The sequence below is a fragment of the Solanum pennellii genome, chromosome 10 (genome assembly GCF_001406875.1).
Source record: "Solanum pennellii chromosome 10, SPENNV200".
In the NCBI taxonomy this organism is placed as follows: Eukaryota; Viridiplantae; Streptophyta; class Magnoliopsida; order Solanales; family Solanaceae; genus Solanum; species Solanum pennellii.
In genome coordinates, this window is record NC_028646.1 from 4,674,649 (window position 1) to 4,686,586 (window position 11,938).

General features: G+C 33.7%; 1 protein-coding gene across 1 annotated transcript; it reads right to left on the reverse strand.

The window, feature by feature from the left end:
- Positions 1 to 2,153: 2,153 nt before the first annotated feature.
- On the reverse strand, positions 2,154 to 11,383 carry LOC107032179 (putative methyltransferase At1g22800, mitochondrial). The gene is made up of 12 exons (XM_015233762.2): positions 11,173 to 11,383; positions 10,473 to 10,612; positions 10,234 to 10,314; positions 8,216 to 8,294; positions 6,815 to 6,956; positions 6,647 to 6,716; positions 6,452 to 6,516; positions 6,288 to 6,366; positions 5,149 to 5,236; positions 2,907 to 2,971; positions 2,716 to 2,805; positions 2,154 to 2,643 (listed from the first exon to the last, which is right to left on the reverse strand). The coding sequence occupies exons 2-12, from the start codon at positions 10,587 to 10,589 to the stop codon at positions 2,524 to 2,526; spliced, it is 996 nt and encodes a 331-aa protein (XP_015089248.1). The 5' UTR covers positions 10,590 to 10,612; positions 11,173 to 11,383; the 3' UTR covers positions 2,154 to 2,523.
- Positions 11,384 to 11,938: the final 555 nt, after the last annotated feature.

Here is an 11,938-nt window from a genome sequence, read left to right on the forward strand (position 1 = left end):
TAGCTATTTTTCTTTTATATAGTCCCCGTCTACTTTTATTTGTTATATTATTGACTAATTTTCAAAGGTAAATTAGATTATATTAATTCGATATCTTAAACAAAAAATTTAGATATTCAAAAAAATATATGAAAAGTACTATAAATTGCAATTTTTTGCATATTAATATTATTAAAAAATACATCTTAAAATATTAGTTAAAGTTCTTATAATTTGACTCTAAAAATAGAAATCATGACAAACAATAGTGGACGGGGAAAAAATATATATAATATATATAGCTAAAATATTCTTCTTGTACATACTCTCTCTGATGAATAGAAAAATACAATTTCAAGGTAATTTTCCAAAGTTGAATTGGAAGTAGGAAATATATGATGAATGTATAAGAAAATACAAGCACTTGTTACTTTTAAATCAATTTAAAAAAAAAATTAAGGAAAATGACTTTCTTTCAAAATTAAAAAAAACATTTTCAAAATTTTCTTTCAACCTTAAATTACGATTTTTTTTCTTTCTCATCCCCATACCCCCGACACTCCCCATTCAAAAACAAATTGAAAAAATCTTTTTTATAAAAATCAATTTATTTTATCACTACCCTGACCTCCCTACCCCCAAACCAGCCCCTAGCCCCTACGGGAAAAAAGTTAACAATTTAAAATTTTAATTTTGAAAAATAGTTCAAATTTTAATTTTTTTTATTTTTTTACCTCGTCCAACCCCTGACTACCCCTACTCCCTTCACAAAAAAATTAAAAGTTTGTTTTTGAGAAAAACATAAATTACAATTTTCCATTTTCTTTTACCCACACCTACCCCAACCCCCTACCACCCCGCCCCTTAAAAAGAATTATTTACCAAACTAAGTCATTATATAAAATAATTTATCAAAATAATATATTTTTTTAAAATTTTACAAAACTAGTATAAACGTATTTCACAGTAACGTTTTTGGGTATATTTCAAATTTTAAAAACTAACGGTGTTAGGTTGATATACGTTACTGTGAGTAACATTTTACTCCTAAAACGTTTTTTTGAGTAACGTTTTACTCCTAAAACCTTACTGTGAGTAACGTTTTAAGAGTAAGACGTTACTCACAGTAACGTTTTAGGAGTAAAACGTTACTCACAGTAACGTATATCAATCTGACGCCGTCAGCTTTTAAAAAATAAAATATACCCTAAAACGTTACTGTGAAATACGTTTATACTAGTTTTGTAAAATTTTTAAAAAACATATTATTTTGGTGAATTACTTTATATAATGGCTTAGTTTGGTCAATACTTCCCTTAAAAAAGACTATGATTTAAAAGTTTGTTTTTTAAAAATATTTTCTATTCATCAATCAAAGAAAAAAAAATCAAAAATCTACTTTTTTTGAAAAAAAAAATCAAAAAATCATTTTCCCATGTATTTTTCGTTTTCAATGGAAAAACATTTTCTTTCCTACCAATTTTCTATGGAAATAATTTCCAATTTGAAATATTTTTCCGTGAAGTTTTTGGGGTATTTACAAAATACAACTCCTTTCCAAACAACACATCGGAAATTTTGACAAGAGATCTTTTATTCACATTATTTTTAATATTCAAGATTACAAATGTTGTATTCACATTACTTTAAATAGTAAACATAATTATTATAATGTGTACACAAAAGAAATTCTCTTTTCCAGTCATGACTAATATTTTGTTGTTAATTTCCTCACACATAAATCATTTTTGGGGAAGTCAATTTTCACCATTGCGATCGTCATAACAATTTTCCAAAGTTGAATCCCTTTCAATTAGCATTGGAGAGATATTGTTTTATGAATAATTACTCAGAAAATTATCTTTCTTTCTTGATTTCAATTATCTTCATTACAAAAAAGTATCTAAAATAATAACTATTAATTAAGTGATCATGTGATAAATCAATCGAGTATTAAGTACGAGAGAGAACTGCAAGAGCTATAAAAGCAATTGAGATTTGATTTTAGATGTGAAACCATTTTATTATTTGATTTTTAAAAAAGTACGATCTCATAAAGGCTTCCGCAGTTAATATGATTTCATGCATATGGTCATATGGGTCTAGTTTTATAAGGTCAGGTAGTGTATCGAGTACTAGACATGTGAATTTGGATCGTGACAATTATGGGTGTATTCAATTTCATTTCGGATTTACAAGCCAAACATGCCTCAAAATTTCAAATGGAACGATGATCCATCAACAGGACATCAAGAAATTATTGAAAAAATTAACCCATGGACTCCAATTTCAACAGCAACTCGTCATAGTAGAGACATACACTAATGGTTTTTCAAAAGACTGGAAAAATTGAAGTACGCTGTGGTTCTACTGAAAGTTACGATTATTACCTTTTATTTTGCATGATAACGAAAGGTGCTTATGGAACGACTAGGTGTGAGAGAGCATCTAAATTACTGGAGTTTCCGTTCTTTCGTCTCCTAGCTGCTGAGAAGAATCAGATAACAGGTGTGAATTGCATCGACAAAGAATATCGAGTGTAAGTCAGCAGCTACCATCACTGCCAAATTGCTTTTGGAGATCGTGGAACGACACTGTGGCTGAGCCTCTCTTCTTTGGTTTCTGTTGAGATTGGTGTTCCCTCCATCCAGTCATGTATATTATCTGAAAACACAATTTATATTACAGTATACTGCAGCAAAAGAGAACTTTCAGCATCAGTTCCTCTTAAATCACCTGAAATGTTGCTGGAATTGTGCCATCTTCAGCTGCAAACATTGACTCGTAAATAGCTGCTGTGGCCAGGGCTGTATCCTTTTTCAATACCTAATCCATGGAGAAGATGAATGTTAGAGTGATAAAAACCAATAAGTAATTTCAATTCTTCTCAAGTTGACAAGATAAAAGGAATTTCAGCAGAAAGCTACCTTGCTCCTTTGCAGTAGAGCACTAGTTTCGCCCATTGCACGGAGATGTTCTATCAAATCCAAAGCTGCCACACAAGCAAAACGAAGAAAGAATAATCAAATTCAATATAGAAAGACTATGTAACTGAATGAGTATAGAAATGCATACTTCCTCAATGGCATTGCAGATGTGCAAGCTTATCCACAACCAAAATACAAGAAAGTTTATTGCTACTTTAAATAATAAAATGAAGGGGCATTTCTAATGATGACCATAAAACGAACATATTGGCTACACATTTCCTCAATAGCTAGAATCTTAAACTCAAATGGCAAAAAACTTTTAAGAATCTTGTGGAAAATAAAGTGGTCGACACAAATGAAAATAATCAAATAACAGTGATGCTTAGTCCTCTGAAAGATCTGACCTCTTGGTCAGTGGTCAGTGGTCACAAATGATGATTTAGCTAAGATACTAGCTGATAAATAATTTTAGTGAGCCCAATGACAAATTCTAGTTTGCAGAATGCAACCACTGAGACTCATCCCGAAAAATATATCTAAAGGAAAAGGAATGAAATATACATTGCACACTGCTAAAAGAAGGGGGGACAGAAGAAGGCAACAACTGTCAAGGTTCTCAAGCTCAACTGCTCCAGGTATAAGAAAGAACTAGTGAAACAAAAGCTTTCAGATTTGATGAAGCAGAGTTAATTTTAAATTCCTGGAAGCTGTGTTGCTCGGACTCTCCAAGATGGTGTCACACCTATGTCAGATCCTCCAGAAATGCGAACTATTCATAAAGTATCAAACATGCACCTATTGGCAATTTCAAAGAGTATGACCAACATAGCCTAAAAGTGTATATATCTCACATAACTATAAACGAAATAATCTTTTAAGTAGATTACCTTACAATTTACATGCATTGAGTGTGCCATATTGAGAGACATATATAAATCAAATAGAACATAAGAGATACTTAGAGTGCAAAAGCAGGGAGATAGAAAGAAGCAATGAGTTAAGCATGACCTTTTAAGCTCCATAAAATGACTGGTCACACAAAAGCTTTAAAAAGAGATTGATGTATAGAACTCTTCACTACTTCCCTGATGTGCATAACTTGAGAGAATTATTTTTTCTTCTTTGTAAAGAAATCTACCAGGTCAATTCCGTCTCACCTCACAAGAAAATAAAAATTAAGAATAGTATAAAAAGGGCATAAAATTCCATTTGGAAGACCATCAAAAACTTGTGGTCAGCTTTCAGTAGCAATATCAGGATCAATGTTGTCTTGAAGATATCTTTCTAGGAAGATCACTGATTGGGCAAGGAAGTTTGAAAAACCTTTTCTCCCTGGCTTATTCCCCCCAAGTCTTCAAAAAAAACACTGGTAAGCCAAGTCTGGAGCCCCCAACGATGGAATATGAGCTTTCCAAGATTATCGAAATGATTGAGAACTAGAAAGACTCTCTAACTTCCTCCAAACTCTTGAATCTTTTGAGGGTACATCAGAAACCATGCATAAATTAGTTTGGAAGCTGAATATGAGAGATGCATTTACAGTAAAGGCTGCATACTGGAATCTAAACCATAATGCTTCAATGACTGGTGTGGCCTTGGAAACACATTTGCAGGATCAAAAATCACTCTCAAAGAATTCTTGTTTTGTTTGGTTAGTGGCGAAAAAGAATTGTGTAACACATGAGAACTTACAAAGAAGAGGTTTCCAGATTTGCAGAAGATTTTTTCTTTGTGTACAGGAAGTAGAAAATAATGCTCAATACATATTTGTGGCACGTGTTATCTTCTATAATTGCGGTTACTTGGTTCTTTCCTAGAACCACACTGGAGCTTCTGAACCACTGGAAGGGAATTGATACAAGCAATGAAGAGAGAGACAGATGGAAAATTCATTTCAGTTTGTATAAGGTGGATAGCGGGGAAAGAAAGAAACTCATCAAGATGTTTTGAAAACAAAAGCAACTCCATTAAGAAGACCAAAAAGAATTGAGACGGGAATTTTTAAATGATGTGGGAGACCTGATAGATTTAGAAGAAAGTCCATATATATGATAAAAGAAAACATTACAGAAAGCTAGAAAAGAGTACAAGAAAAAAGTGGAGAGCAAGGCGGCATAACAAGAGCATTGCTGTTGAAATCTTAATATCCAGATATGGATTCATGCAAGGTACAGGAGGTTCCTGGCACTGTCTGCTCGAATACGAGGTTGGAAACCAAAGCATGAAGCATAACTCTTACCACTGTTATATCGAATTGTATACTCATCAACGTCAACTCCAGGAAGAGTAAAGCCTGCCCTAGTCAAGAGATTGCCAGCATCACGCACCTGCAGCAAAAAAATATATGCTCTTTCACATGATGCCTTCTCTTTTTGGTGATTTTGTCTTCACATTTCAACACAAACCTTTTCTTCATCTAATGAACAGTATATAATATTTATCAGTTCATAGCTTAACAACCAACAATGAAGTAATAGGTGAGTCTTCACTTGCCATGATGGCAATGCTCTTTATAAAATTGAGAGATTCTTGCTCATATTTCCAGTGTTCATTGTGATTGCAATATATAACTGCCTCCTTAAAGTTACCCCATTCCCCAGGGATGGAAGAGGAGTACAAGGTAAATTACAAGAAATGACACGTTACTGCCAGAGAAGCAGGTAACCCTTCAGCAGGCCATGAGCATTTAACGTTAGTAGAAAACAATGCACAATGCAGACTGCAGTTGAACATAACTTTCCTAGACCGTCCACACACTGAAATCCACATTTGACAATGAAAAAAATCCTTCCTCATTCCATATACTCCAACACTCCCTTCTCTCAAATAGCAGTTAAGTGGAAACTATAACCACTCAACATGCCAAAGTCATACTACCATGAATGCAAACCAATAGAAAATGTGTAGCTCGAAGAGAAACGGTCTTATCATTTTTTAAGAAATGTGAAACAATAGTGTTATATGGGAATGTTCGTCAATTGAATTAGAACAGAAACTTAACAAAAAAGAAATTTGGTTGACCCACTGATATGAAACAAAAAAGTAAGAGCATAGTCAATTTACTAAATTTGATAAATTCAGCTCATGCAATACGTCCTTAAGCGCGAAGACCTATATTTCCAAAAAAAAAATGGCCCATGATACAGTGGCCACTGTATCTTTGATTTCAAAAGATAAAGTGGCCAAAATTGGTCACCATGACAAACTGACTAGAAGCGTCTGTTGTAAGATTTTATAAATAATATTTGTATATAAGATTGTTAAAGATTCATTACTCTAGGAATTTCAAAATTACTGCTAGTGTTGATTATATTTAGAAATCCTAGACCTATGAAACAATTTTCAGAATCAGTGTATAGCCAAATTTCAAAAATATACTTGTGCCAAGGGTGATAATCGTGGACTGATGCCTCCTTCACGCTCCATTTGTGCAATAGTGCAAGCTATCCGCAGCTCCCTAAGATAATATCAACAAGATGACGAACATTTAGGTTCTACGAACATAGAGACTGTATGCACTTGATATAATGGTAGTGAAATACCTCAATGTTTCTCCGCCAAGAATAGCCGCCAAGAATAAGCCATCTGGCTTTAAAGCCAATCTGCTCTGGTAGAAGTACAGTTATAGTAAGTGTCTTTGGTGATATGCCATTTGGAGTACAAGATTGAAAAAGGAAAATAACTAAATACTAGAGGGAAATGTAATCTGTCTGCGTCCAACCAAATACAGCAAGCACCTGTATCATTGCCCCAGGAAGATCATTTGTCCAATGGAGTCCCAAGCAGCTAATGACCAGGTCAACAGAACTTCCCATGTGAAACAACAGAATGCAGAAAGGATGTTATTTCTTTGTCAATAAGGTATTCCCATCATTCATTAAGGACAGCGTCAAATATACACGTACTTTTCTTTCACGGGCAAATATTCTTCATCACCAATAATGTATGATGTTTCAATGTTATAAGTGGGCATTTGCTGCTCAGCATCTTTACACAATTTTACCATGTCCCATGATGTATCCATCATAAGTAATTTCTCGATGCCACCTGAAAAGCAACAGGTACGCCCAAAATCATGCTCTAGTTTCATGTAAAAATATAAGCATGTTAATCAAATGGTTCGTGAAAGGTCAAAATTATTACTCAATTCCAGTATGAGCCAAGGTTGGTTTGAGCATTATTTTTGGTTGGCGGGCTAATTTCTTGTAAGAATCATATTCCCAAGTGACTTAGTGACAGACGAATGAACGAGATCTATCTTTATAATGGAGACATCTTATGGAGTACTTCTATTTTTGTCTTTTGAAAATGCAAGATAATTATATATGTAGTTTAAGGTAAATAGAGGATGCCCAAAAAGGTGCTAAGTGAGGCTGAAGGGTTCCGAAAAGATCAATTCAAGCATCACTGGGAATTGCTTCTTTATATCAAAAATGAACAAACAATAGGAAAAAGGTTACTTACATGCATCTCGATAAATAGTATTGGTTACCTACTTCCTCCCCCCAGTATAAGTACCAGGTAACTCCCCCATAAGACTTAGGCAGTTGGAAACAAATTACCTAGGCCCTAGAGTTTTTTATCTCTACTGGAAGTTGATCCTTGGTCTCCCAAAACCTTTCACATTTCATTGATCACTAGACCACACCTCTGGGTGGAAGAACTGTTAAATTCTTTAACTGAGTTCTCAAGTCCTTGATATGCATTTTTGGTCCTTTTTCTATCTCTTCTTTCTACCTTAATAACAATGATAAATTGGGTTTTCAAGTCCTTGATATGCATACTTGGTCCTTTCTCTATCTTTTTCTTTCTAATTTTTAATAACAATGGTGTCGGACCAACTTGCGCGCACTTTGTCATTTCATTGGATACTCGCATCTTAATCATCGTGTCATTTTCCTAGGAGATTGCATACCTAAATAATTTAAGTTTAGGTACCACAATTTTGTCTAATTTCGCTCCACTTACATTATAGCTATTAAAAATAATTTATCAGATAAACGCATTCAAGGTGGTGCAACCCCAGTATATAACACCCAAAAGGAGGAGACAAGAAATCCAAAGAAGTAACTGCTTCAAGCTAGTATGATTTTGTTAAATTTATAGTGTGTAAGACATGTTTAACTACTACTACACTAACTAAATAAAATTTCACTATTTTCCTTAACAATTATGCAAAATGAAAGCATCGTTTTTGCTTTTCAAAAAGTATGTTTAATATGAAATTTTTGGACTGACTAGTCAAAAACCAAGTAATATCATGAAACTATAGTTAAAACATGTGACTCAAGAAACTTTCTTCTCACCGCGTCCGCGCAGTAATCGTCTGATAGCTTCCAGAGAACCCCCCATACACAATGCCGTAGGAAATGTTCTCTTACAATCCTGCAAAATGAAAAAGATGTAAATCTTTAACTCTTGTTAGATGAGACACTATTAAAGCACAAGCAATTCGTTAGGCAAGCAATTCATGTATATCAACAACAAACTCATAGAATTGTTTTTAGTCATATGTGTGGCGACAGATCCATGGCATCCCAATCTATTAGGGGTTATGCTGCTGGCTGCATAAGGAAAGATATTCCTCGCACAAATTCAGCATACAGCATTTCTTTTGCAATATTTAACTGAGCATACTAATGAAATCTCTACCTAACTAATACAACACTCAATTTTTAGCATAAACCCACTAATGCAGCTATTAACTCCATTACTAATACTGACATAATTTATGTGAGAATCTACGTATTGGCTATCTAAAAAGAAAATACCCTTAAAATAGGCAATTGCTGCATAAACAATTTTGTGCATTATTATACACTATATAACAATTCCTACATTATTTTTATTATTCAAGCATAACAATCCTTGCATTAATATTCACAGATGATAGCATAACTATCTGTGCAATAAAATTCACAATGACTAATCCATGAACCAAATGACACTTCAGAGAACATGAGTTAACCAGGATCCTAAAAGACTTGCAGCCCAACTACCCAAGCCTAAGCTATATGAATTCCCCGCTAGGCAGATGATTTGGATAGACGACTTGATAGAAAAGAAAGTGTCTCACCTACCTTTATCTTCTCAAAATCTAAAACTGACTGTTGTTTTCTTAAACAATAGTTATAGATCTTATAGTGATAAGAAGTACATTAGTGCACATGATAATTTACTAGTCGTATTCACCAAATTTTAAAAAAAATGGTAATTAGGCATCCTTCGGAACTTAACATCCTAACCTTAATATGATAGGTAATCTAATCTTTATTTAAAGAAGGATACAACTGAACCCATATATTTCTCTATCAACTCACTAAATTCATCGATCTTTAGAAGGGGCAACTACTCACGCATTGTTATATTGTGAAAGATAGCAAATAGAGCACAGATCACAGGAGTAAAGTAGTGAAATCATGAAAAGGTGAATTATTTTTCGTTAGTTTCAAGATATAGCATTCAATTGAACCAGGGGATACTCAATCTAATAATGACCCAATTGAGGTAGGATGATAAAAAATATGGTCATGGTTTGCATATGAGTTTCTAAGTATTGGCCAACAGTTTACCACCCTAAACCCTTTCCAACCAGTTCTAATTTTATGGAGTTCATTATTAGATGGTAGAGTATGCTCATAATGTTCTAACTCACCTCTCCTTTTGTATGTCATTACTTTCTCCTCCCAAATCGGTGTTAATGTCTAATTCTTTTGTCACTGTCAACCTTTCAGCATGGATAGGAAGAAAAGTTATACTGAAAACTAGAAATGACGGGAACATAAAAAGTAAAAATTAGTTTTTTGCAGTACGGTCAAAAAATTCCTCTTCGCTGGCTCCTTCATCATTATACCGGGATTTGTTGCACTTGAGACGAGGTCTTTCGGATGCAGCCTCTCTACCTCCACAAGGTAGTGGTAAGGTCTGAAGGTATGAAGGTCGAGGATTAGGGTATAAGGCTAATAGGTAACCGAGTTTTATTGCACTTATGTGATAAAGGTAGGGGGCTAGCCTCCTCCACACCTCTTCTCAGTATTAGTTTTATTATTATTTGGTAGTCGGCTAGTGATGTATTCTCTTCTTCAATGTGTATTACTATATGTTAATTCATTTGCTTTGTATCTAGTTCTTTTGTTGTCATATTTTTCTTACGATCCTGATTCAAAAACTATTCATTTGAGACGAGGTCTATCGGAAACAACATCTCTACCCCGTTTATGCAATTACAATAGGTATGTCCCTATGTTGTTGTTGTAAACCAAAAACCTCGCGCAAAGTAGCTGTACAAGAAAAAGTAAGGAAAAAAGAAGGCTAAACTAAATACCTCCAATCGATCCAGTAGATTCTCAGCCACAGTATCAACAAGAGAGTCCTTTGGCTTCATCAACCACGCCGCTCTATCACGCTGCCAACCATGTATATCCAACAGAAAATACATAGTATAGATGGATAAGTAAACTGAAATTTTCTCAAAACCAAATCTTTTACACAAATAAATTTGGATGTTTAGGGGAGATATTCAAGGTATATGGAGTAGTGCAATAAAAGAACAAGAAGCTTTACTTGCTTGCGCTTAAAATGGCGATCAAATATTTTGAGTTTGGAGCTCTGAGATCCATCTCCGGAATCAGTACAGTAAGATCTTAGGCCTCCCAGAAAACGAGCTATGCTTCTTCTCATTGCAGATTAACTTTGCAATGGCCCTGTTTTAGGTAAGACCGACAAAGAGTCAGATATTTATCAGTTAACCGAAAGTTCAGTCTTACCCTATTGGAACACCCTATTGTTGCTTTCAGAAAATTTTAACTCAATCACAGTAATGGACGGACATGAGATATTCAGAGTTTCTTCAAAGGAAAAGCATTAGCTTTGCCTCTAAACTTCTCAAAAAGAATTATAATCATCTTTCAGTGTACTTCATTTTGATATATTTGCGCTTACCGTCCAACTTTGAGCACACATTTACCCCTAAACCATTAATTCCCCTTGTTTCCCACCTTCATTTCTCACAATTCAAAATCTGATCAAGTTACTTTAACCCGACTCACCCATTAAACCCGACCCGATAAGCAAATACACCCATCCAAAATTCCCAAAATCTCAGCACCATCTCTGATATGCGTTGAAAGGCAATTATCTTTAGATTTGTATGGAAAATATTAGCAGAAATACCTAATCACTCAGAAATTCAATGAAGAAAACAGATTTAATCATATTGAAATGAAATAGTCACTGAAATAGCAAAAATTCAAAAACAAGTGACCTTTATATAGATGAATTGAGCTAATATTACAGTAAATCCTCAGCGACTGGACACCTCGCCGGTGACTTCAAACGGCAACCTGAAACTTGAGCTGCGACAATTATGTTCAATGGGAAGACGACGGAATATGGTTAACTGGTTTCGGAGCTGCATCAATGGAGTTTTATGTGGTTTTATGGTATATAAAATAAATAAATTAGAGCTTAAATTTTTGAAAAAATTATAACATTTATTTTATTTAAATGTGTAGGTTTTTTTTTAATAGTTTTTAAAAAATGTAAATTTTTTAGCATATTTCGTGAAAAAATATTTCTAATTGCAAAGTTGTTTCCTTTTTATATGATTTTTTCTATTTTTTTTATATACCGTACTTATTTGTTGATTTTAATTTCATAAGTTTAAAATTTAAAAAAATATATAAAATTATTGAATTTTATAGTCTTAAAATTAAAATATATAAAATAGTCTTAAAAATATTTGACATATTTAAATAGATAATAGAAACAAATTAAAACAAACTACTTAATATTTTTAAGGAAACCTATAATAATCCTGTCACGACCCAAAACCAAGCCGCGACTGACACCCATACTTACCCTCCTATATGAGCTGACCAACCAATCTAAACCCTAACATTTCAATATAGTATCAACAGAAAGTAATGCGGAAGACTTAAACTCATTAATAAAAACCAATTCAATAACTTCTAAAATTCAACATCTATTATTCCCCAAAATCTGGAAGTCATCACCACAAGAACATCTAT